Consider the following 27140-nt stretch of genomic DNA (forward strand, 5'->3'; position numbering starts at 1 on the left):
ACTCGCCCCCGGCAGCGGGGCGGAGCGGAGGCGGGGGTCCCGGCACTGCGGGGAGGGCTGTGCCGGCGCGGGGAGGGGCCCAGCCGCCCGGCCCGCCCTATATAGGGGTTGAGCGCGTAAGATGCTCAATGCCAGTGGCGGTGAGATTGTTCTGCGCCTCGGAGGTGGCGGCAGCAGGCGGGCATCGCTGAGTCTGTGCTCCCTGCTTGCGCGTGTGACTGAGGCAGGGTGCGGGGCCGCGGCAGCGCTCGGCTCCGAGTGCGGGAGGCGCGGAGAGGGGGAGAAACCCTGTTTTGGGCGGTGCGCTGGGACCAGCGGTAGTGGGAACGGAGTCTGTCTCCCTGCCCTCAGCAGGAGATCCTGGGTAGGGGCGGCCCCAGGTAGGGGGAGTTGGGCGGCAAGGAGGAGCCGCCTCCGCCGCTGGGAAACTCCGCGCCGCCGGCGTCCGTCCCCTCCGGCTCCGCGGGCGGCCGTGCCGGGACGCGCGGGTCCCCCGACAGCATGAACATCCTGCTGGAGCTCTTCGTGGTGACTTTCCGAGTGCTGTGGGCTTTCGTGTTGGCCGCGGCCAAGTGGCTGGTGCGGCCCAAGGAGAAGAGCGTGGCGGGGCAGGTGTGCCTGATCACCGGGGCGGGCAGCGGCCTGGGCCGCCTCTTCGCGCTGGAGTTTGCCCGGCGCCGGGCGCTGCTGGTGCTTTGGGACATCAACACGCAGAGCAACGAGGAGACGGCGGGCATGGTGCGACACATCTACCGGGAGATGGCCGAGGCGGCCGCCGCCGCTCCCAGAGGTAAGCGTACTCTGCTGGGCCGGGCTCCGCGGGCTGGCCCGGGCGCCGGCCCTCGCCGCTCACCTGCCAAGTTGCCGGCCCTGTCCCGGCGCGGGGGAGAGTTAGCTAAGGCCGCCTGTCCGGCGAGACACAGCCCGGGCCGCTCTCACCTGTAGCGGACAGTGTCAGTATCTCGGCCCGCCGGGGCACCGGTGGGGAGCGATGAGCAGAGACCTGCTTCGTGGAGCCTTGGGCTTCAACGGCAGCTTTAAAACCTCTCCCTCCGCTTAAAACGCTTTGTTAGCAATAGGGCATAAATGAGTCTTCGTATGCCATGATGACACCGAAGTAAATAGACGCTTCGCTGTAATGGAAACACATTCGCTGTTCTCATTTGATTACTTATTTGCATGTCAAGATACGACCAAGAACTTTTCTTCCCTATGCCCTCCCTGCCCTGTTATCTTTCTGTTCCCTAGTATCTGGAGATGGAGAAAAAGATGCGCTGCCCCACTGCAACTTGCAGGTTTACACGTACACCTGTGATGTGGGCAAAAGAGAAAATGTCTACTCGACAGCTGAGAGGGTCCGCAAGGAGGTTGGCGAGGTGTCCGTCCTGGTTAACAATGCTGGCGTGGTCTCTGGGCACCATCTTCTGGAGTGTCCTGATGAGCTTATTGAGAGGACCATGATGGTCAACTGTCATGCACACTTCTGGGTAACTATAAACTTTCTGCCACTTCTTGTCCTGCTGTCCCTTAACTCCTGTATCGTTGAGTTTTGCACTTGTTTATTTTAGTTTGCAAACTCAATGCTTCAAAGGCTTTACATCTTAAATTTGCTGTTCTGTTTAACAGCGTTTTTTAGGGTATTAAAATTACTAACAAATAGTTTTAAATCGACTATATCCACTGTGAAATCTTAAAATTTAACTCTTGTGACCTTTTATGCTGCCCTTAGTATAAAACATTTTGCAAGTGTAACCTCTGAGTCTGCTTAAAGTTTGTTACTGTTAATGAATGACTTTTCAGTCTTCCCATAGTCTTCTGACAGCACGTTAGCAGCTTTAAGATGCTGTTTTAATGATGATTACAATAGCAAACTTGCACATTGCGGGGGGGGAGGGGGGAACCACCAAACCCCACACTTTAAAATCCCTGCTGGAAATGTTGTTTGAATTGCCTTGGAAGCAAATTATTCCTTTTGAGGGCTGGGAGGAAAGGCAAAAAAGACTTCTCAAGAAATCAAGCTCAAACACTTTTTCAGGAGTCCTGCATATTTGTTCTCATAGTTTTCCCTGGGGACTGCCAGTAGATGTAAGAAAATCTTCAATACGGTGTCTGGGGTGATGTCTCCATAACTGGCAGATGTTAATCAAGGAGAACAAGCTATGTGATCTTTCTTGTCTTTCTAACCCTTGGTTTCCCACGTGGCTTATTTTTAAGCCCATGACAGTGTGGAATTACATAAATTGGAGCATTGAAGGAGGGCACGATGCACACTTGGGTTGGCATTAGCTGTCAGACTGAGCCCATTGTTAGTACTAAAACTGTTCCTTGGGCCTTCAAGTAAGGTTATGAAATACACTTGCATAACAATCAAAGGATTAAGTAATGTGAAATATACTTCAGCTTAAGCCTTCTTTGGCTGGTTTTACCTTTTCTTAGTAAAATTTTGTAAAATGTCTCATCTTCAAAACATAAAAGGCCCTCCCAAACCTAACTTTTTTTTGTGGAAATGAAATGCTGTTTCATAACCCTAAAGGAGCCCCTTCCAGTCTGCACTGTGAAACACTTAATGGCAGAGCAGCCTTTTTCCAATGTATTGTAAAGCTTTCAGAGAGTGCTTTAAGCTTTGGTGCACACAAGATAGTGTGTTTAGGAACTCTTTCAAACACTGGAAGTATATTTTAAGGCAGGTTTGAAAGGTTCAGAGAAAGCCCATGTATTTCTTATGGCAGGAGCTCTGTGTGTTCCCTGACAGGAAAGTTAAATTGATCTTTAAGCAGAGATGTGTGCTACATTTCATGAGTGTTATTGATGTGGTTTAAATGGTGAATTGACAAAGTTTCCAAGAACTCTAAATTATGACATCACCATTAATTAAAATATGGGAGGATCCTAAATTCTCCAGCTGTTCTTCCTTCAGGCCTAAGTCATACACTTTTATATCGTCGTTTCAGAGACCTTTTTAAAGCGCTCTTTGTGTTCTGAGACTTACAGTAACACAAAACTAAACTTAGGGTCTAGTATTGCTATGACTGGGTTTCCACAACAATTTAATTTCTCTCTAAATGTTACAATGTGAAATAACTTTAAAATTAACCCCCCCCCCCCCCCCAAAACTCCTGCCAGCAGGACCAGGGCAACGATTGTTCCCCTGTATGCAAAACTGGGGAGGCCACGCCTCTAATACTGAGTTCAGTTTTGGGGCCCTCACGCCGAGAAGAATATTGAGGTGCCAGAGCATGTCCAGAGAAGGGCAAGAAAGCTGGTGAAGGGTCTGGAGAAGTCTTATGAGGATCATCTGAAGGAAGAGGAGTTGTTTAGTGTGGAGAAGAGAAGGCTGAGGGGAGACCTCATTGTTCTTTACTAGTCCCTGAGAGGAGGTTTGAGGTGGTTTCTTCTCCCTAGCATCAGGTGATAGAGCAAGAGGGAATGTCCTGCAATTGTGCCAGGCAAGGTTTAGGATGGAGATAAGGAAAAATTTCTTTGCTGCATGAGTGGTCAGGTACTAGAATTGGCTGCCTAGGGAGGTGGTGGAGTTGCCATCCCTGAAGGTGTTCAAGAAATGCGTGGACATGGCACTTTGGCTCATGGTTTAATGGCCATGGTGGTCTTAGTTTGATGGTTGGACTTGATCTTAGAGGTCTTTTCCAAGTGAAACAATTTTTAAGATTGTGTAGCTAGGTCTGAACTATGGAACTTTAGATCTTGGCTTAAGCTTCTAAGGAGCAATCAATACCCTTTATGTAATTGAGGATCTGTTCATATGTACACTTCCTGCAGAGCCCATGTCTGCTCTGCTTTTCCTTTTTTGTTTTGGTGGGGTGTTTATTTTGCTGTTGGCAAAGCTTTTTTCCTTGTGCTCCCCTTCATGATCCCAGAAAGGGTTGGCTTGGCCAGCAGTGGGTGGACTTCTGTTAAAAGCCATAGTAGTTAATTCATAAGATATCATCTGAATGGGCTGCTGAAGCCAATATTTTTTGATGCAAGGCAATGCTAACTTAAATAGAACAATGTGTCTAAATATGTGAAATTTTACACAGATAGTCTTCTCTGTGTCAGCTGAACTGGTGGTCCAAAAGCAAAGCTAATGCTCCAGAGTGTTATGTAGGCTTTTAACTATTCTTGGAGGGTGTTTCATCCAAAACCATGTAAATGTGTTTTATGAAGATATGAGACTTCCACATAACATTGCTTCAGCAATGGAGTGTCTGTACCTTCTGGAGTGTTGTTGAGCTTTGGGGTTGCTGTGCTTTTTAAATATGTGCCAGGGGAAATTTTCTCATTCCTTGATCGTTAATCAAGCCTTGGTGTGCTTCTACATGAGCCCTTAAAATGGGTCTCTGGTATCATGCCCTTGAAACATCTGCACTAAGATTGTTTGCCTGCTTTGTGCAGAATGCAGCTGATGTGAGCTTGTTTTATGTTAGCTATGATCTGAAGACTGACCAACTTCCGCAGTAGGCAGTGTCATGACAGCCTGTCACTGGTTTACTGTTGTGACTCCAGCTGGGCTGTACACCATATCACAGACTGGCAGTCAGGAGAGTCTTAGCAGTGTGCCACAACCTAAACAGATGCTTTCCATTTTGCTGACATTCATGATTTGTATAATCCTTCCTGTGAGTGTTCTATATAAACATGTCACCACTGCATCATGTAGCAATTTCCACAGCATAAAATCCACTGCAGTATTAAATGCCTGTTATTTCATGCTGTGATAACTTGAATGCTTCTGATATTGAAAGCATAGGGACAAAATCCATTCTAGTTTGAAACAAGCCAGCTCTGGTTTGCTACAGTTTGCAGATGCATAAAGCTGTAGCAGGAATGTAATGCTCTTTCCTGCCAGGCTGTTGGGAGAATAAGAACCTACTCAACTGTACTTGTCAGTTACTACAGAGGAACTTCTGCAGATGAGGAAATGATCACTCTGGGATATGTCAAGTTTCAGATTTGAGAAATGCTAAATCACAGCACAAGCTAAAGCTGTTGCTTTAAGTTTTAAGAACCCATAGGAACACAACACTGTTTTTCTGGTGGTCTCACAATCAAGCTTAAGTATTGAAATACTGTGCTTTAGATTGTGGAGCTGCATTGAATGAACTACTGTATGAGCTTATTTCAGGGCAATTTGACATTACCTACCTACTCCAACTTTTTTTTCTGGAAGAATCATGCCATCACTGGGTAAGCAGGTATCAATATTGTACTTCAGCATAGTGCCTAGGCAATCCTAGATGTGGTTGTTGAATGGGACTTACGGAGGGGTCGGGACTAAGCGATGATCAGGATCTGGGAAGTTGTGTGACAGCAGAGCTCTTCTATACCAGATCTTCTGTGCTGAGATCTGAGAGAACAGTGATCTGCATTTCCCTGTTGTGTGGTTCCTCTAAAACTTCCATCTGCAATTTCTCCTCCTAAAGGACTTCTCTCCAACTTACCAAAAGGGGGAAGCAAAAGCATTCAGCTCCATCTCTGTCATATTTTTAATAAATAAAAATCCATGTAATGAGAGACTGGGGTCTGAGTTTGAGGAGCTGGGTACAGCTGCCTTAACTGGAGTAGTTGTCTTCATTCACTTAAACTACTTGATTTTTGAATGATCTTTGAGGTGGCCTAACACTGGTACAGGAAGAGACAAATGCTGAGGAAAGAGGGAAATATTACTCAAGTAATTAGGGCATTCATAAATGTACCTGGGAAAGAAAGGTAATGGAGAGTTACTGAGTTAAATACCTGTTTATGCAGCTGTTATATTTATTAGGCTGACAGGGTTGCTAAAGCCTTGGAAAATAATAATGGCTCACAGATAACTACCTGTAAATACTTACTGGTATCCTGGTCTCTTCAACCTCCCTGGTATTAAATAAAGCTTTCTTATGCCTATAGTTTTGGTTTAAATATGGAATATTGCATTTGTGTGCTTACTGAATCTTCTACAGAAGAAAAGACACCTTAAGCTCTGTTATTTCAACCAGTACCAGACTGAGTCTGTTGACATTCACTTTGATTTTTGTCTTTGTCTCTATAGACACAATATTCCACTGACAGGTCAGCTAGCTATCTTTAATATTTTTGATAACTGGAAATAGCTACTTTTTTTCCTAAGATACATGAATTTACTTGTAAAGTTTAATCTACAAGTTCTTGAGTTCTTTTCTTTGAAAAGTGAGTTGTATCAGGGTCCAGTGAGATATTTACATGTAACACAAAGTATCCTGAAAACTAACTCTTCATCTGCAAAATTATTCCAACTGCACGCCCCAGGGAATGACCCTGGACAGCATGTGTTCTGTATGCTGTGGCAGCATGCTGGTTGGTGGATATGAAGGGAAAAGCAGCCATACTCTTAGCTGTGCAAATAGTCCTATTAGTTGCACTTAGAATTTTTAAGTGCTTTGGTATGGCTCTGTTCTTGGGTTCATCCCTCAAGAAAATAGAGGAAATGCCATCATCCAGATACGTGCTCCAGAAAGCTGCTCTTTCCCAGTTTGAGGGAATGCACTCAACACATCTTCAGAAAATGAATGGCTGCATATATATTTCACAGAATGGGCTGGATTGGAAGGGACTTTTAAGATCATCTAGTTCCAACCCCTCTGCCATGGGAAAGGACACCAGATTGTTTGAGGCCACATCCTGCCTGCTTCGGAACTCTGTCAGGGTTGGAGCCCCCACAACTTCCCTGGGCAACCTGTTCCAGTGCCTCACCACCTTCATAGTGAAGGGTTTCTTCACAGTGTCTCAACTAAATCCAACTTCTGGTTTTAGACCATCACCCTTGATCCTATTGCTTCGTGCCTTTGTCAGAAGTCCCTCTCCAGCTCTCCTGTAGCCCCCCTTCAAATACTGGAAGGCTGCTCAAATGTCTCTCTGCAGCCTCTTTCTCCAGGCTGAACACTCCCAACTCTTCCAACCTGTCTTCATAGCAGAAATGCTTCAGCCCTCTGATCATCTTTGTGGCTTCCTCTGGACCCAGTCTACCATGTCCTTCTTGTGTTGGGGGCTGCAGAGCTGGACACAGGACTCCAGGTGGGTTCTCACCGGAGTGGAGCAAAGGGGCAGGATCCCCTTCCTGCTACCCACACTGCTGGGGAGCAAACCAGGAGAGGGTTGGTTTCTGGGCTGCCAGTGCACATTGCCTGCTCATGTTGAGCTTCTCATCACCCAGCACCCACAAGTCCTTCTCCTCAGTGCTGCATTCTCTCCATTTTCTGCCCAGCCTGAATTTGTTTGGTTTATTTCTGGCAGATGAGTGGGCACAAGACTACTGGTTCAGAACTTTCCTCAGATTTATTTTATGGTCTACCAGGAGCTTGCCTGGTACAAGCAGAGTTGTCACCAGCATGCAGTTTTTAGTTTTGTAATCTGTTTTGCATTTGATGCACGTCTGTAACCTACCCTTGGAGTCCTGGTCTAGCTGTAGTGATCATTTCATTTTTCTGATGTCTGGTGTCACCAACCCAGACTGTTTACTTCAGGTACCTGTATGTCTAAGCTTTGGCTGTAGAAGCAATCTGATGTCAGTTTCAGAGCAGACATGAGGAAGATAAAAATGGCCCTTCAGGCACATGCTCATCTGAAGTGTGTGGAAGAATCACCAGTGGATGAACATCTGTTACTTGTTCCTGGAAGGAAGGAACAAGATGTTGATACAAGTCAAAGGCATGGAGAGGTTTGTAATGTTGGTATTTCTGTTTCAGATACTCATGTGGAAGTGAGCTGTCTTTTGAGTTTTTTGTGAATGGCAAAACGGAGTTGCCAGTCTCTTTTCAGTGGTGCCCAATAGTAGGACAGGAACAACATGTATAAGCTGCAATGAGGAAGTTCTTCCTCAACATGAGGAGAAACTTCTTTCCTTTGAGGGTGACAAAGCACTGGAACAGGCTACCCAGAGAGGTCGTGGTCTCCTTTTCTGGAGACATCCGATACCTACGTGGATGAGTTCTTGTGTGACCTACTCTAGGTGATCCTGCTCTGGTAGGGGGATTGGACTGGATGATCTCTGAAGGTCCCTTCCAACCCCTAACATTCTGTTATTCTGTGATCATTACTCATGTTGGGATGGGGTGGGAGGTGGGTCTCAGTCTCATACCAAATGCCCATTCAGTTACCCTGTGGAGGAATCCTATAAATTCGACCACCTATAATTTGGATTTCAGACTGATGCCCACCAAAGGCTGCTTATTCCACAAGTTACTCATCTCTAGTCCTTGAGGTCCATTGAGACTGGTCAGTCATGGTTCTTCATTGTCTCCTGTAGATGAGCAGTTGCTTAGAGAAGATTCTGAGCAGAACTGCTTATAGTACTCTTGTCTTGTTTATTTGGCAACACTTCCATCAGAGCAGTGGGAAGATGGCATCAAAGATTCTTTGAACAGCCTGCTGTCCTAACATGTACTTTCTGTGCTAGAGCATATTCCTTGTGTAGAGGAGAATGCTGACTTATTTTTCTTTTTCAAACAGCAGCTGGATTCATGCATTTCCTGGCTTTCTCTTAAACAGTGTAGTGTTTGATTTTTCATCCCCATCAGTTAAGGAATATGAGAGGACCATTCAGAATCTTCCCCTTAAAACACTTCAGCTGCACCCAAGCCTTTGCCCCAGCTTCTCTCAGGCATGCTTTGGAAATGAATTTGCTGCACCATTTGTTGCACAGACCTTAGAGTCTCAAAGAGCACAAACCAGAGACTCTGTGACTGCCACCCATGCTTTTTTGTAGATTAGTGTCCACGATAAGGTGTGATCAACCTTTTCCTTCTGTGTATTAAACTATGTGAACCTTGAAGAGTTCAGGTGCAAACAGTAACATGCTTCACAGAAAAGCAATGTGAAAGGTCCATTAAAGAAAAGAAAGTTGTTCTGAAGAGGCCATGCCAAGACTGCCAAACTATTTGAAGTATTAATCAATTGTTACTAGCTTGCAGTTCTGCAGCCATCTAAACTAGAGCTGGAATAGCAGCCTAGCTTGCAAAAGTAAGGCCCTTTGGGAGAATTGCACTTGTCTACTGTGACTCTTTCTGATCATCACAGACATGCTATCAAACCCTATGAATGCTTTCAGGATTGCTAATCTGCTCTGAAGGAATGGTCCTGAATGAGTGATCAGTGTGATGATTAAATTCCTGCTGTTATGGAATGAAGTAGGTTGACTGAATAAGCAGAACCTTTCTGCACTGACTTTGATCTGATATTTTGCTGTTCCTTGTGAAGGATTTGAGGGTACAGGAAAACCCTGAATGAAACTCAAGTCTTTGCCTGTGTGGCGCCTAAGTTCACTAGAAGTGCAGAGTGGCTTTTCACTGTTTCAGTCAAGTAATCTGAAGGATGGTGTGTGTGCCTTTCTTGTCCTGTGGAGGTTAGGAGGGCAGGGGAGTTTAGAAGTGTCAGAGTCTTCTATTTACAAGGCTCATCTGCTTTTATTTTCTGAACAGCAGCTAAGTTAATAAGCTCTCATTAAGCTACTAACTTTCTGTAACAGCCAAGCCACTATTGCAGACTTGCAGAGGGCAGGAGTGTTTGTGTGCTCAGCTGTGGAGAAAAGCAATCCTGATGTGGCTACGTGTCCTCCTAACCCAGAATTGGCATCACTGTCTAGGACCTGTCTTAACTGACCTGTCTTGCTCTGTGTGGGTGAGCAATCCTTTTCTGTAGCTCTGTGTCATCAGTTATCCTGACTAGACCGGTTGAAGGAAGATGGATGTTATGCTTTCTACAGCCACCTCTGCCATTGTAGAGCTGTTGGGTTTAAATATTTTCAATGTCTATCTCTATCAGCTGTGAAGTGTTATTCTTTCCCAGGGCTTCTCAAGTTTTGATTGCCCTTATGGGTTGTTTTTGGTTGGTGTGTTGGGTTCTTTTGGGGGTGGGAGGGTGGTTGGGTTTTGTGGGGGGGGAAGGGGGTTGTTACCTATCTCTAGTGCTAAACTTTTCCTCAGTCCTTTGTAAAAGCCAGAGCCAGAGCTGCTCTTGAGAAACTTTGCTCCCTTGACCTCTGTGGTTTTCTAGCTCTTCACACCAATGGTAAAGTTACTGATACCTGTCTGTCTTTTGGGGGGAAAAGGCAAAGGCAAGCTGAAGCTCATTTACAGGCAGTGCTGTATGCAGTTACAATGTAGGTGAGACTTGGAGATTGGTAGAATCTCCTTCTGGGGGTTAGTTTGAAAGAGGGCATGTCGCAAATGAGAGCGATTTGCCTCTGTGCTTACACTTCTAAAGGAACACTCTGTTCTTGTAAATAATTATGTTAATATAATGATTTATATACCAGTTAAAGTAACACTTGATATGAGTGAGTTACCACAACTGGGATGGGAGGGCATGGTAGGCCAAGGAGTGCTGGAACAGCTGTGGAGATGAGGTGACTGGCTTGGTGTGAGCCTTTTGAAATTCAAGTTTGTTTGGCTGTTGAATTCTGCACCTAAATGTGCCCTGGTGCTGGCTTCTTTGCCATCTGTTTGAACTTGTATGACAGCTTTTTGAGCACTCCTCTTTCAGTGTCAGTTTGGAAAAGAGCTTCCATACACACTTAAAAGTAACTCGTCCAAATTTTCTGTTGGCTTACTATGTAACACTGGAACAGGCTGCCCAAGGAGGTGGTGGAAGCCTCCCGTCCCAGGACACATTGAAGGTCAGGCTTGATGGGGCTCTGGGCACCCTGATCTAATTGGGGACATCCATGCTTACTGCAGGGGGTGTTTGATTAGGTGACATTTAAAGGTCCTTTCCAACCCAGTGCATTTGATGGAACTGCAAGGCTAGCTTTGTGGTGGCAAACTGTCACATGTGGACCCCCCTTCAATGTGTCTTCGGCATTCATCATACCCTTTGGTGAGCCCATTCAGTCCACTGGCTTGTCTGGTGGGCAGCAAGGAAAGTTATTAATTTTCTTGGCCAAGTTGATCAGTTTTTCTGTTTAGAATCATTTCATCAATATTTCAGACTTCAACTAGCCAGTGTGTGGGGCATGTGTTGGGGAAAGGGTGAGGAGGAATAGGGATAGAACCATACAGCTGTAAACAAGAGCTCTGCAGCTGTCTAATGATAGCTCATTCTTGCACAGGTTCTCTGGGATAGGATTTTACAGACTCCATATAGTTAAGAAGTCATAAATGGTTCCAATCTATAGCAAATCCACCACTGGTGTTAACAAGCCAGCTTCTAAAGAGATAGCAGTGTTTTGACTGCACACTATTAAAAGCCCCTAGATAAAGGGAAGTCAGTTTTCTGAACACATTAAATAATGTTAACAACTCTGGCTGATTTGGCTGCCACCAATACCATGACTGCTGTCATAGCAGTGATCCCTGTGCCTACTGCAGTCTGACTTCTCTGGAAATCAATTGAGTGTGGAAAAACCAGGCCAGGGCCAAGCTCCAGCTTGTGGGGAATGAGCATCGTTGCTGCAGGCAATGGTAATAAGTATCTCTGTCTTCGAAACCTCAGCCCCAGGAAAGCGAGCAGTTTGCCGGTGTGTGGTTAAAACGCCTGTGCAAGCAGAATCTTTGAACATTGTGTTAGTTGCTGTTTTGATCACTCTCTTAGCTGGAGTTATATTTTGCCATTTTAGCCTTTGGCATATGAAGCAAAAGCTTGCCAGCTAAGGCTGTTTTCCGCACGCTCTTTCTTCCGCAGGTGTGCAAAAGCAACGCCTTGGGTTTGTGAAAACCTCTAAACTTCATGCTTCTAAAAATCTTACTTCCTATTTGTGGGAAGTTGCAGCCTTCCAGGTGCTTGCTGTTTCCTAACTAAACTTTGAAGTTAAATTTCTATTCAACTGTAGTATCTTTTTTTATTCTTCTGTTTCCACTAAGGAAGACTGTTACATGGAAAAGGAAACTTTACTTCTAATCTCATTCCTTTTGTGCTACACTTGCTTTCCTTCTTATCAAATAAGTGATTCAAATCAATGACCCAATGACTGAGATGGAGGGGATAAGTAAAAGTGAGTCAGCTTTCATTGGCAATTGCAGTTCTGTGGAGGTATTTTCATTAAGGTGTCTTGAACAGAAGACAACTGTCTCACATGTTCAGCAACTTCTTGAAAAGGCTGGTACATAAATCACAAAACACGAACGGTGACTTCGTATTTTCCATCAGTAGCTCTGACAGTACCATTCTCTAATATTTTGGAAACATGCAGACTAAAATACCAAGTTTTACTAAATATTGCAGAAGATGACTAAGCTTATGGCAAGCTAGAGAAAAATATATATTTAAAAGCTGGCTTGTGTTCTTGGTCACTGAACAGGCTATTCTGAGCTCTTATCTAATATTTGCCAAACGAATTTGTTGTTTGAATTTTTTGCTGACTCAGAGGGGTATGTTTGCCTTTTTGTTAAGATTATCAAATAGCTGGCAGTAAAACCCAGCTCTCCAAATGGTTGGACATTTGCTGCAAGTTTGTGCTAATGAAGATGAGGGACTAATGTATTTGTTACCCTAATGTCAACATAGCTCTGAAATGCTGTGTGGCCATTTGTTGGTATATAAACAAAGCAGAATTTCTAGTGGCTTGGCTTCAACAGAGCTTAAACTGGCTTTTGTGGAAAGAGTACCTAAGTGTTAATTTCTTACATCACTTCACCAGTAGTTTCAGATTTGACATTTTGAGAAATGCAAAGTTAGGAGAATGAGGTTGATGGTGATACCTACTGGGACTGTAACTTCAGTTCTTGTCACAGCTGTGTTGGAGCTATGTGTTAAACTGGGTGTTTGGAAAGCTCAAATGCTGACATGGTAGATGGGAGCAGAAGGACTTACTTCCTTTAAACTGTGTGGTCCTTTGCAGTGCCTGCTGCCAACCATCTAATATTTGCTTAAAATTGAACAGCAATTGTTATTTGGTAGCTGTGATAATCGGAGAGTACAATGAGATTGGTATCTGTGAAGGATAAATATCAACTAGTGTAAGAAGTTGCCTTTGGGCAGGAAGCAAGAGGTCAGCATTTGAGCCTAAGTACTTTGCAAGCTCAGTTCTTATGCTTGGTTATGCCTTAAATTTGTGCTGACTGCAGAGCTTGGCATGTGTATATTTGTTCCTGAGTTCCACTGCACTCTAGGCTTGTCCCTTGCTTCTTTCGCTGTGTGAGGCAGACACAGCTAGGCCTCCAGCAGCTCTCTTCCATGCCATCTTAGCTACTACTAAGCCTTTTCAGCTTTTAGAGTAGTTTGGCATTTGAAGTCCACAGCAAATGTCACTGGCAATTTATGTTTTATACTTCCACTCTGCTCCAACAGAGATGCCATCTTCCTCCCTATTCATTGCTAGCTGTGGAGGATCCAATATGATTGCTTTGTCCAACCTGTGTAAAAAGCATTACAATTCCAAGCAGGCAGAATTGTCTGTGAAGGCTCAGAGTACCCTTCAGAAGCTGGTGGTGTTACTGGAAGGCATCTTACAGCCAGGGGAATGTGGTTAATTTTTGAAAACAGCCGGGGGGGGTGTTCTGAACTCAGCTGGAAACCTGTTAATTCCCCAAGAAATTCATCTAGATGCTCTGCACTGCTTCATTGGACCTTCTCTCTAGCTGAAAAAGCTTTAGACCAAAGGAGAAGGGGAAATGGAGGTAGAACAGATGCTGTCTCAGAGGAGGATAATTTATTATAGCGTAGGGGGCGATACAGGGGAGATAAGGCAAAGGAATCAGCATCTTTCCCACTTAGTTAAGATCATGAGTTGATAAACTCATGGTTAACACAGAGATAAAGAGTACAAGGTCTCTTCTGGTTTGTGACTGTCTTCCTGAGGAAGAGCAATGGTCTGTTGAACGGGGAGTAGGTGTACTTAAGTGGAGAATCACAGAATGGTTAAGGATGGACGGGGGTCATCAGGGTCACCTAGAGCCAGTGGTTCAAGACTGTGTCCAAACAACTTCAGAGTATCTCCAGGGATGGAGATTTTTCATAGCCTCTCTGGGTAGCCTGTGGGAATGTGCTTTGTTTTTCGTGACCATAGGGAAGGGAAAATGTGTGGACTCTGGGGGCAAGAGTTCTAAATGTACAATCAATGACTGAAACAATGATATGTATTGCTGCATAGGTAGGAAGTTAGACATCAGTGAAGTGGCATCTGCAAGTGCAGATGAAAGCAGACAAGTTGGTTGCCTTATGGCATGTCCATTAAAGGCAGCTAGATACTTCCACAGAAATGGCTGGTGGCATAGTCGTTAGAAAGATCAGACACTTTACATGACAGGCTTGACATTGAGGGTGGAAACAATTTTAAAAGCATGTAAATCTAAAATCTGTTTCCTCTTAAAGACAGTACAAAAGTTCTCAGAAGCATGAAGATTGCAGAGTGCATAGCAGTAAGAGGAAGGCTCCAACTTTCACTTGATGGTAGAGGAATAACAAGGCTAGTTCAGCTGGAATGCTTGAACTTCTTCATGCCCAGAATGCCTATGAAGTAGTGACCCCTTCAAACAGAAGTGAAATGTTACAGAAATCAAGGCCAGCTTTGGCTGTGTTACATGTGCCTAAGCCCCTGCCCTGATTAAAAGTACACTCAAAACCTAGAGCAATGCTATGGTGGAGAGTACAGAAAAGCTTTCTGTAAGAGAGCTGGGAGTTTGATTAGCAGCACATCACAAGAAACCTTAGCTTTTGTCAAGGAGGAAAATTTCTGAAGCAGGAAATGTATTATTTAGGTAGTATTCCTGAGTACTTACCCTGTGTTTCAGATGAGAGGGAGAACCAAGCTGCTTTTTACTCCAGTCTTAGTTACCTAAGATCACAGGAAAGGAAGCCCATAGAAGGGAAGGAAGATACAATTGTAGTGGCATAAGGCAGCAGGAAAAAAGTTCCTGTTGCAATGTCCTTCCCTAAGCTCTTCCCATCCCACTCTCTGTAGGCACAACCCTTTTTCAGCTGGGCCTTGTTAACAAACTATAGGAAAGGCAGTTTAGCCAGGCAGTGTTCATTTGCCCTGGGCATGGCGTAATTAGTTTGAGTAGTAAAGAGTGGAAATCAGTGATTAATGTTTGAGAGATAACTACTGGTATTGGTTTCCTGTGTTTTTGTTGGTTTGGGTTTTTTTAATAGCATTACTTATCTTATCTTTACTGTCTGCTGACTGTAAACAGCTTGCTGGCACTAGGTTCTGATGAAGGAAACTACTTAATTCAGTTTCTGCTTTCTCCTGATACATTCAACATGCATTGACTCCATGTAAGAGGAACGAGCACAATAACTGACCCGTTCAGGGGAAACAGTGGTAACTGTTGGCTTTGAAAATTGAAGCAATTTTGGAACTGCACCTTAAATAGTACAAATGCTGAGCAAGGTTGTAATGTAGACATGGCCTGTGGCTTACTTAATAGCATGACAGTTGTTTGTTACTGCTAAGAAACCCACTTGCAAACTCCAGTAAATAAGATTTAATCAAGTGTTGTACAATCTTGGTGCTTCTCAGCTGATTAAATACTTTGTTGAGAAACGGGGGGGTGGTGGGTGGTGTATGCATCGGTCATGAGGTGGAGAAAACAGGAATGTTAATTACTCATGTGGATTTATAATGAAATAAGCCATTACTTTAAGCACTTGGTTTTTTGTTTGGTGGGTTTTTTTAAGACTTCATGTACTTCCAAGCAGTGTTTAATGTAGAGTTGGAGAGAGGAAAAAAGATGCCCTGTAAATCAACTACTGTTTTAAGTTTATGTTGCATTTCATTGTGACTTAGTTCTTCAAAGTGTTCACTTTATCTTCACCTCTTAATTTGGGTAGATCTTCAGACTTTGGATATCCTTCATTTGCAGAGGATTGGGTCTGGGGCTGTGGCTTTGCTTCCTTGTTACTCATCATCATTACAGGCTTCTGTTTAAGTCTATCTTGTTCTTCCCTGGGCTCTTGATTACAAGGCAAAATGTAGCATTATTGCTGTGCATCTATGTTAAGTAGGAACTGCAGCTGCAATTCAATATTAAAGGAATCCACATGGCCCCAAACCTGGGGGGTTATGTGAAGGACTTAAAATAGAGAAATAGAAGGTTGTGTTGCCTGCTAAGAGCTTACTAAGGATCTCTTTTTGAGATAAAATGTTGGAAGGCCTAGTTAGCACTCGTGAACGCAGGGCAATCATTGAATGGTTTTCTTTTGTGCTGTCTCTGGAAGTTTGGCTTGGGGATGTCAGGTTTATCTCCTGATCCTTTTTGGTGCCAAAGGATCTGGGTAGACCCATCACAAGTTCAGAGAAATGTCTGTTAATTCATTACTTGAGGAAGACGGAGTGATTCTGGCCTACTTCTCATTATCACTTCTTGACAATAGAAACCAAAGATCAGAAATAGTACTGATTTCCATAGCTAGTCTAACATTTACCTAGTGGCTAATTGTCCAGAAGGGGCCCAGAGCTTCTTGAAAACAGTCAGCAGAGACATCTAAGGTCCTTCAAAGAACACCTTATGTTAGCAAGGTCAACAGTAGTTGTAGATTTCTTTCTGCCTTTTGTATTCAGACTTACAGGCAGCCATGTCCTTTGTGCTGTGCGGTCTCTCAAGTTTCAGCTCAGGAGCAGTTATTTTCGTGTAGTCTTGGCACAGTTACTAATCTCACCTTAACCTAATATTTGAGAGAAATGGAATGTAAAAAGGATGCAGAGAGCTTCTGGGGGAAGTCGAGATGATAGTGCAAGTGACAAGTCATTCTCATTCCTCCTTGGAACCAAATAAAGTTAGAAGGAAAGTAAATGGTTACAGCGAGGCTTGTAACTGTGTGCTTTGGTGGGTGAGAAGGCACTTTTGATATTCTGGCCTCTAACTTGAATAAGTTTTAGTTGGAAGTGACACAGATGTAGGATTTTCAAGGCCTCTTCTAAAACTGTTTGGGGATAGCTTTTACTCAAGTCCTGCAAGTGAAGTTTTATTGTGTTTATAAAACTTGAAGTGCTTATCTCTGAAATAAGCTGGGCTATATGGCTGTAGCTGAAAATAACTTCAGAGTATTTACTGATAAGCTTGTTGTGGAGTATTGCTGCCTTCCAGGCACTTTTCTTTCCCTTTTAACACACAGTAGTGCCAGTGCTACCCAGTTTGGACAGAACTACTGCAAGGCAAGGCTGCCACAGTAGAGGATTTAGAGGGACCTTCCTGCATTCCATCTCAGCTACTGGAAAGGAAACTGGGGCATGTGGATATCTGTTTCATTCTGTGGTGGAGTGATGGCCACTTGCTGTTCTGTATGGGACTAGAACCTGCAGTGTGGTGGTCATGGATTCCGTATGGGCCTAGGAGAACCTGCAGTATGTCCTGCTGTGGTCTGTGAAGGAGAATTGGAAGAAAAGCTGAGGGGGCAAGAGGATAGACAAAAACATTTTCTTGTCACTGGCTCCACTGCTGCATGAGAGTAGTAGTCCAGCATTAGCTGAAATGCATGACACCAGGCTGTTGCTGTCTCTGGTACCTTAGTTCCCAGAGTTGTCTGGATGAGTCCTTGACACCAATTTTGCTTCTTGGGTCTGGCCAAGTGGTGTTTAACATGCAGATGAAACAACACTTTCACCCAAATGCTGCCTTACCTGCACTGTCATGCAGCTGTCCTGGCAGTCAGGAACAGCTGTGGCTTGGGAGATGTCTTCTCTGCTACACCAGTACACTACTGGTGTGGAGAGCTGGAGTCAGGTAAACTCGCCTGCTCTGGTCAGCCCCAGGGGGAAAACCATACCCTGTCCTCCTTACCTGAAGGGGCTGAAAGGACAATGAATTTTCTTTTGGCATAAAGGAATTCCTGCCTGCCAGTACAGGAGCTTACTTATGGAGAGAAGGCAGAAATTATGAAAAGACTGTAGTGAAACCCAGAAACTTAAAGGACCTTATGCGTGGTACCTGCTCGCTTGCTTGCTTTCTCTGGTACAAACAAGAGGTAACACACACTTTGCTGTGCTCTCTGCACTCAGTACCCATTGTCCTGAGCTGCATACAGCTGACATTGTTTTCCCTGGGCACTTGCATTCCTCCTTAAGAATAATTAATCCAAAATGTAATTAAAAAAATCACTTTCCCAAACACAGTAATTTCTTCATATTCTCAGTTGCTGTATTTAGACTAATTTGTCTTGACATTGCAGCTGGGCTGCTCTTTGTGTTGCACAATCTTTTGAGTTCTGTTTCATTAAGAATGGGACTAAAGAATTTGGGGAAGGGGAGGGAAGAAGTGCTAGACTGTTAGAAGTTAATTTGCCGTAAACCAAAATGTTGAGAACAGATTACGAAAGCTATGAAGTGACATGTAAATGCTTGTTCAGTTTCACACTTGTGAGAAGCAAGTCATTAAAGCTGTGTGCACATGAAATGTTTGGTTACAGCTACTGGGAATAGTTTGTTCTTGCTGGGATATTCAGAAGCATAGAGGGAAATGCTTAAAAGATCAGGAATTGATCCGCAGGTGCCAAAAAACTTACAGGTTAAACTCGCTTGGAAAACTGGCTTTGCGCTCTGTTCAGAACAGCTTCCTATGTTCTAGCCAGCCTGCCTAGTTGCTGTAGCTCCACCAGGGTGGAAATGTAGGCTGGAATCTGCATGTTTGCACTATGCTTTTTGGGGGGGTGGTCCATTTTTACTATTTACAAAAAGGGAAGCAGCAGGTAATTTTGAGTGAAGAGGATGCTTAACTTCAATTTTGTGGTGTTGAACACTTCCCTGATGCATCACGACGATTCCTTGGAGCCACTCTACTCTGCTTGCTAGTTTCTCCTCAGTGTGGAGAAGTCTTATGTTTGTCATTAATAAGAGACTCGGCTCTGACTTTAAGTACTTAAATGTTTTGGTTATGCGTCTTCCTCTGCAGCTGTGAGAGGTAAAACCAAAAGCCAAAGCATCAAACTAGAAGGCAGATAGTTTGATTAAATCACTTGAGTTGATTTGAATTATTTTGGGGGCCTGGTTCATGACCTCTAATGCCATGGTCAAAACACATTTCTTGCTCGGTGTCTTCTAATACTTTTTTCTAATGGAGGATTAGCATGGCCATGCATCACCTCAGACTGATGTGGGCTGTGCTACCTGTTCAGACAAACTCCAGATGGGAAGGCCACCCAGGAGGCATCCTGCCCTGAGCCGGCCAAACTCTTAACTAGTTTCTCAGCAGCACAACAAGCACACAGAAGACTTCAGGTCTGGTAGGCAGATGTAGCTGAAGCTGAAAGAATCTAGGAACAAGAAACTAGGCTGATCTTGTTTATGTGGCAGGCAGAAAAACTGAGGACCAGAGTATGGAGGAAGCTGCTTCAGTCTAGGAAGGAGGCTCAGTAAGAATACTGCTTTCTTTGGGGATTGCTTATACTGTGACAGAGAGTAACTTCAGTTGGGGTTTGTTTTTCCCAGCAAGAGGTGGCTGGGAGGAGCAGTGGGCAAGTCTTCACTCTGAGGCTGGAAATGCATCCCCCCATAGGGTGTGTCTGCCTCTGACAGTGCTTGTTTTCCAGTACTGACTCCCAGATGTTGCAGATGGCTGGAGAATGGCAGCAACCAAGATGACTTTCTCTGAGATTTGAGATAGATAGTTGCCTGCTAAGCTTTCTATATATGACAGTTGTGCTATCTTTATAGACTGCTTCAGCTTCAGGTTTTAAATGGATTTGCAGGGTAATATCTCATGAGAAAGCACAGGACCTGCTCTGAACAGGCTGCTTCAGAACACTGAGGTGTCATGCAAACATTTCCCTGAATTGCTAAATGTCTTCAGAGCACAGGAGCTGCGTTTTTTCCTGTGGGGCCATAAATGGCCTTTTAAGAGATGACATACATGAAGTCACTGTAGTCCTGCTGCTGGGAGTTGTTGAGTCTGCACTTGAACTGCCAAAGATGTCATCCAAAGTTGTCCTCAGCAGGAATTGTTCATCATGTGCCACTTCCTCTTGGCTGAAAATGTCACAAGCTCTGAAAACTCAGTCTTTGTAATTGTTGTGTTGGAGTGCAGGCTTTCTGACAGCTGCTGGTGGTTCTAGTTATTCTCTGTAGCCCAATATGTATATGCCTGGGAAAATTCTCTTCTTCAGCTTAAATAATGGTATTTATGGACATAATAGTTCCTCACAATTAAAAAATAGAAAAATATAGGAGGAAACAAAAAAAAAGGCAGTGGCATAGCAAAGCATGGTGCACTTCTCATGGAAGAAAAGACTGACTCATGTCTTGGAAGTGGTAGGAAAATAAATCTATTACTGCTTTTTTTCCCCTTCTTTCAGTCCCCCAAGAGAAACTCCAAGATGAGTGCCCCTTCCTTTCTGCAGTTGCTGTGGTTTTCAGCCAGGGCTTCAGTTTGCTTTATCAAGCTTTCTGGCAGCATGAGGTGGCAATCAGTCATTCTGATGTGGACAGATAGCTGAGGCATGAGTGGGAACTATTGATGGAGCTGACTAATGCTCCAGAGGGGAGTAAATTGTGAGCAGGACTGAGTTGGGAGCATAGAGCTCTTACAGGGATAGCATGGAGGGTCCAGGCGGTGTATCCCCCATCACTGTGCTGGTGTTGGAGGCAGGCTGCAGACAAACACCATACTGCAGAACTTCAGTGCTGGCCAAGTGCCTCTCACCTTTCCAGGTGGCACTGCCCTCTGAGGGCTGGCCTTTGTTGCCATGCAACAAAGAGGAGAGGCTGAAACTTGGTGTGCCTGGCACAGCTTAGTTTAACAGCAAACTAAACTCTTGTCCAGGGCTCTCTATAGGAGGTTTAGAGATCCCTGCCATGAGTAAGCAAACAAGTGCAAGGCAAGTCGCTCTCAGATTATTTTTATAATTAGCTTCATTATTGCAGTTATGACAGAATCTAGGAGTTGTGTGAGTCAACAGTAGAAAAGGCAAGGAGTGAGGAGGTCTGTTAATCTCCTCTGCCAGCTGTCCAGTGAAAACACTCTTTTGTGTGGTGTTAAGAGGTCTGGATTAGTCATTTAACACCTGCAGGCAAAAATGTTGTACAAGAACATGTGAAAATCATTAGAGCAAAACTGTCCTGACGTCTGCGATTGGAAAATGCAGACAGCATAAGAATGGAATTAGATGGCTTCAGCTGCAGCTTGCATGTCTCTTTAAGAATGCAGCTGACTCCACTCAGACCCACGACCAAGCAAGCAGCAAATACTGAAGGGGCATTTGTGTGCTCTGTTTGGATCCAACTGACAGGGGAAGCCCAGATTTCTGGGAGGCTCCAGCATTTATGGTACTCAGCAAATCAGAAAAGAACAGCTCTGTCATTAAGAGATGTATATAGTAACTGGGCGTGGCTGTGATTAAAAAGCCTTGCCTGAAGTTCTTTGGCTATTTAGAAATGATCTCATAGTACACTGGCAACCTGGAAGCTGGGGGAGGTCTGAACTACTCATACAATTTCACTACTCCGTTAATTTATCATTAGTATTTAGCATATATGGTGCTCTGCTTAATACTTTTTGAGTAAGTGTTGAGTCAGCTTCTAAAACCATATGGCAAAAGCAGGGGTTCTAGCAGGAGTGATCTTCTAGCAAATACTTACAATTTACTGCTTAAAATCTAATTTTTCAAGCTGTTAAATCTTGGGCTTGTAAACAGAAACAAACTTTGTTGTAACCAAAGCATAAAAGGCTAAAATCATCGTTTCATCTGGAGACTTGCTTTTTGGTTTCATTTGAAGCTCTTGAACTGATAATAGAAAAGTATAACTGATCATAGAAATGTCTTTTCTAGTTAAAGCAATGTTTATGGATGCTAATAAAGATGGAAAATAATTTAGGCTAGCAGATATTTACTGCATTACATGTGAAAAGTAACATCAGCAAACGCTCTTCCCCTTGTACCTGTTTTAAAGTACAATGGCCAGGGTGATAAGCTAATGGGATAAAAGTAGCCATATCTAGCTTACAAACCATACTGCCAATAACTGGAGCTGATAATCAGCACTGCTCTTAAGAGATGGGCTGGATGGTGCAATTAAACACTTTGCATTCCTTTTTCTCTCTTAAAGGGAAAAAAAGTTACTTCCATTTTGGGTTCAAATTATCTCTTTCTGATAACTAATCTCTTGCAGAAGAATAAACATGTCTGAGCTCAACTGATCCTTTAACCTTAGGATTTCTGGTCTGCAATCCTTGTTGTCTGAATTCACAAAGAAGGTGCAGATTTTGTGCTGGCAAACCTGGAGTTGAAAAGCTTTGTGGTGATCATGCCTCACAACCCTTGATAATGAATGGAGAGGTTTTGATCACTTGTCTCTAATGAGGAATGTTGGTGGCTGATTTCTCTTATGTTGGTTTGTGGTGTGTTTTTTTTGACTTTCTAGACCACTAAAGCATTCCTTCCCAAGATGCTGGAAATGAATCATGGACACATTGTGACAGTTGCAAGCTCCTTGGGATTGTTCAGCACTGCAGGAGTGGAGGTTTGTTGGACTATAATTAGCACTTCTTGCTTAGGATAAGGTTTTTGTTTTATCAGCTAGAGAAAATTAAGTCAAATCTTCAAAGATAGTGGGAAGCTATGGTGCCAAGTCCCACATCAACATGATTTCCTGGGTGGGATCCACAGGACTTGAGCAGACACTGTATTCACCTGCTTTGCATGTAGACTTGCTACTTTGAGAGGAATCCTGAGTTGGCTAAAGATTTCAGAATGCGAAATGATCTTTGAATTGCCTGATATATTTAAGGAACCTGAGAGGTGCCCACCTACCTACTCCTGTCAAGATCTACAGTGCTAAGCTCAAGGCAAGGTTTTCAAAATCTGTTTCCTGTTTCTGTGAGGAAATGGCTGCCAGCCTTTCTTCCAGCATACATGGCTCTGTGCTTCACTGGACTCCTGGTTAAAAGCATTAGATTGTCTCATAGCTAGCAGCTCTTTGAGAGCACCAGTTTGTGAAACTTGCTGGGTACATAAACTAGGTTAGTATTAGAGACTCATCTTGCTTTTTGGGTCACTAGCACAAATACAAGTGTGAACAAAAAGCATTCTGTCAGTGAGAACTACTTAACATGTCTAGCAGAATCATGGCCATATTGCCCCAGCAGCACAGACTTCTCTGCAGATTGGTAAGGCTCAGGCCTGGACCTTAAGCCGCAGCGTTTCGTAACAAATGAATGAAGCTGGTGTAACTTCAGGCTTTGTGGAGTATTCACTGTCTTCAGAAAACTACAAAGAATTCCCTAGTCTGTGGGTGTGACCACCAGCAGAGCTGGACTTCCAAGAGAAAGCTCAGCTGCTGCTGCCTAAGCAGATACTTTTTGCATGTTGCTGAACATAATGTTTTTGATATACAAGCTGTGTGCACTTCTGAAAAATAAACAATGCTCTCAAATCTCCATGGCATCTTCTGTTGAAGCTAGCTTGAAAAGCAAAGCATTTAAGATTTTACATCTATTCCCTGCCAGCCCTCCAACCTTTTCTTATCTGACTCAAGGTGGGATTGGGTGTCTCAGTCATTTGTTGTACCATTTAATATTAAGCAAGCTGGTAATTGGAGTAACTTGCCCTGTGAAGCCTGCCTGATTCAAAGACTTGAATCCAAGGTGATATCCTCCTACCTTCAGCTTTCCTGCTGCACTAATTGCCTCGAAAATAAAGTGATAAATGAGTTGATGTGATGCTCCAGTCACTGGGTGCCTTTTTGTTGTTGATTTGAAAACCTCTGCAGAATCACCTCAGCTATGTTTTGGCTTTGAGCACAGTTCATTTTTAATGTCCTTTTCAAGTTCCATGTTTTCCCTTTCCTCATTACTGACACAGGATTATTGTGCCAGCAAGTTTGGAGCTGTAGGTTTCCATGAATCTTTGAGCCACGAATTGAAGGCTGCTGAAAAGGATGGCATCAAAACAACTTTAGTCTGCCCTTATCTTGTAGATACAGGAATGTTTAGAGGATGCAGGATCAGGTGAGTAAAATTGCCTTCTGCTCTGTTTGTAGTGTCATAAAAGTGCTTTGCAAGTAACTAAACCATTGCATAAAAGCATTAAATTAATGATTAGATTTTCTTTAATGGGTCAGTGTTAAACTTGAAAAGAGACTCTGCCCTTTTGTACTTAGGCAACACAAATTTTGAGCGATATTCTTTGTGACTTAAGAGTGAATCTGAAAAGTGGGAAGTCTTTGTTCCTGCTGAGGCATTCCGAAGAAAAGGGTTAATGAAGTCTTGACTGAGCCTGCAGTCCTTTTTGTGTCTTACTATATGTCTTAACTCTCTCAGAAAAGAAATCGAGCCTTTCCTCCCGCCCTTGAAACCAGAATACTGTGTGAAGCAGGCTATGAGAGCTATCCTCACAGACCAGCCCATGATCTGCACACCTCGCCTCATGTATATGGTCACCTTCATGAAAAGGTAGGAGCTGAGGTGCCAGCTCAAGCTCGCGAGCCACGGCCACTTGCTGGGTACAAGCAGCCTCCCACCCCCACAGGCCGTCGGTGCTCTTTTGTTAGAGTTCAGAGGTCATTCATGGCTTGCTTGGGAGGCTCCATAAACCTGAGATCTCATGTATTGTGCAACCTTGGTTTACCCTTCTGGTATTTTCCCTTCTCTAGAATCCTATTTTCTTTTCAGCAGACTTCTTTCCATTGTTTGGGTTCCTCTTGAGGAAGGAGGCAGCTGCCAGCAAAGTAACCTCTAGCTCTGTCTGTAGAGCCGGTGTGTGGGAGGCCCTGCTGCAGATTCTCCACAACTTGCACAGTTGGGATAGAGAAATGGAAAATCCATTTTCGGTCTAAGTTTGGAGGAAGGGCTATTTTTGATTGTGTCCTTTGTTCTGTCTAACACAGGACAGTTTTTGGATGGGAGCTCTCTGTGGTGGGTTGAAATTATCCCCAACATAAAATTGCCAGACCAGGTCAGCAAAGCCCACAGAAGCCAGTGCTAGTATCTGCCAGAGCAAAGGAAGCAGAGAGAAGAGAGCTAGTTTGCATTACTAACTTATGTTAGAGATCTGTCCCATGGGATTATTTAGATTTCTATTATTTTCCTTTTTTTATCCAATGGTAATTTACTTACATTCTATCACTTTCTGTTCAAGACCTGCAGAAAATTTTCTAGGCACAGACTAAAACTCTCTTTAGTAAGCAGGCTAACAGTTCAGTGCTGCATGATGCTATTGGAGCTGGCTCAGACCTGCTGATGCAGCATCACTTGCAGTCTGCTTTAGAGAGCAGATTCACAGCTCTGTTATCCTTTTAAATCTCTGGCTTGTAGAAGGAACCTTTAGAAGGTAGCACTGCCTCTTCTTTCTGCAAAGGATGGCCGAAGCTGACAATCCTGGGGACTTTTATTCCCCTTGCAAGGCAGTAGCTCTTCTCTGTGTCAAGTCCCCTATGGTGGATAGGCTCACCAAAGACTAGAGGAGCCTTCACTGCTCAGCACTTCCCTGAAGGAGAGTTCTCCAGAAAGTCAAGGCCACTGTCAGCATCTTTAGGAACTGACTTCTTAGAAGCTCAGAGTGCTTCAGTGCTCTCTACACAAGCAGTGCCTTATGCAGCAACAGTCACATCAAAGGGCCTTCGGGTTGTCTTGGTTCAACACTTTCACTTTCAACAGGGAGATCAAAGCTTCTGCATAATCCATGCCCCAGGCAGCAGCACTCAGATCAAAGGCCTTCCAGTGGCTACTGTACAAGCAGTAGTGCTGGCAGTGAGGACACCTGTACTGGTGACGTCTGCTTCTCAGTGCTTCAGTGGTCAGTACTCCTCATGGCTGGATTCTGTGCGCTGCTTTCCACTGAATGCCTGCCTCTATTTCCAGGAATGAGGAAATCCTATCTTAGTCCTTTACTAGGGCTTGTGAGCACTGCACTTAAAATTGAAGTACTATTTTGTGGGTTTGGGAAGGAGAGGAGGGTCTGTAGCCAGTACACTTATCACGTGGTCACTTCTTGGGATTTTATCTGGAGATGGGGAGAGGGAAATGTCTCTCTTCAGACCTCACTTTCTGAGGATGGGTGATTGAGCTTAGAATGTAAGTCAAGGTTGTTAGACATCTGGTAATCAAAGAATGGCATTAGCAGTAATCCTACATTAAAGAATATCTGAAATGTCTGATGACCTCTGCTGATGCTTTGCTTTTTTAGGCCTTCTGTGATTCCCTTGACACCCCCTCATCCCCATTTAAAACAGGCCATCACACTTGTAAAGTAGCAGCAGAAAGCCTCATCTAAGATGGAGGCATGTGAATAAATAGCTTCTTCCTCCTTTCTGCTTGCTGTGTGGTTAAGACTTCAGAATTGCAATTCTCTAAGTACCCCTGTGAAATAAAAATCACTAGTCTCTAAGAAGCCTCCCCCATAGTAACTGTGCTTCTTAGGGAGAGAAAGTACGTAGTGTAAGCAGAGGTTTGTTTGTGCTGTCTTCTAACCATTTGCTGACCTCTCTTTGCCAGCATTCTGCCCTTTGAAGCAGTGGTGTGCATGTACCGATTCCTGGGAGCAGACAAGTGTATGTACCCTTTCATTGCTCAGAGGAAGCAAGCTACAAACAACAATGAAGCAAAAAATGGGATTTGACACTATTTTGGATGGACTGAGGTGTGATGGTGAATATGATCATGTTATATGACTGAATGGTGAAGTGCACTTGCATCTAACATGCAAATGTCGGCATCTTACCGTGGCATTCTCTTGAGTCCTAAACCTGTGTATTGAACTCAAAAAAAATCAATGATTTTTTTTTTATATATACTGTAAATAAAAACTGACTAGAATACTTGGAAAATGTGATAGGTAAGCAAAGTGAATTTATGATGTAGCTGCCACCATTGTCCTTTAGAATATCACTGTATGTACAGGGAACCGGTCACGATACTTCTTGTAGAGATGCACTGTGTGAGATCTCTTCTTCAGCCTGCCAAGGCCCCTAAGCACCCTCTCCAGCTCCACAAAGCAATGTTTCAGAAACTGTCTTTCCCTCTGTTATTTGGGAATGGGGAGGGAAGGGAACCTTGATTCTTCAGCTACTGCTCATGACCTTTTAGCAAATTCCAGTTTCTGAATGCATCTCCGCTTGTTCACCCCAGCACTTGGAAGGACACATGGCCAAATTGTGATGTCACTCTATTGTAGCAACTGTGTGTGTTCTATTTCAGCAGAGAGAAAAAGGACTTTGTATGTCTCTGCTGATTCAAAGGCCAGTGAATGTCTCCAATATGCTCAGAGCAAACTAGTCCTGGGCCTCTGCTTTTCTAGGAATGCAGTCTATGGTTTAAACTGATTTT

At 43.9% G+C, this 27140-nt stretch overlaps 1 protein-coding gene across 1 annotated transcript; it reads left to right on the forward strand.

The window, feature by feature from the left end:
- On the forward strand, window positions 1–27140 carry RDH10 (retinol dehydrogenase 10). The gene is made up of 6 exons (XM_009907616.2): window positions 1–790; window positions 1249–1487; window positions 22241–22339; window positions 23680–23825; window positions 24138–24269; window positions 26310–27140. The coding sequence occupies exons 1-6, from the start codon at window positions 502–504 to the stop codon at window positions 26431–26433; spliced, it is 1029 nt and encodes a 342-aa protein (XP_009905918.2). The 5' UTR covers window positions 1–501; the 3' UTR covers window positions 26434–27140.

Source organism: Dryobates pubescens, chromosome 14 (assembly GCF_014839835.1).
Source record: "Dryobates pubescens isolate bDryPub1 chromosome 14, bDryPub1.pri, whole genome shotgun sequence".
Lineage (NCBI taxonomy): Eukaryota > Metazoa > Chordata > Aves > Piciformes > Picidae > Dryobates > Dryobates pubescens.

What these genes read in the sequence shown, in the direction of transcription:
- RDH10 (XM_009907616.2), top strand. Translation starts at nt 502, where the DNA reads ATGAACATCCTGCTGGAGCTCTTCGTGGTGACTTTCCGAGTGCTGTGG. An exon ending in TTTAGAGGATGCAGGATCAG is followed by an intron (nt 23,826 to 24,137) that starts GTGAGTAAAATT and finishes TAACTCTCTCAG; the next exon opens with AAAAGAAATCGAGCCTTTCC. An exon ending in ATGGTCACCTTCATGAAAAG is followed by an intron (nt 24,270 to 26,309) that starts GTAGGAGCTGAG and finishes TCTCTTTGCCAG; the next exon opens with CATTCTGCCCTTTGAAGCAG.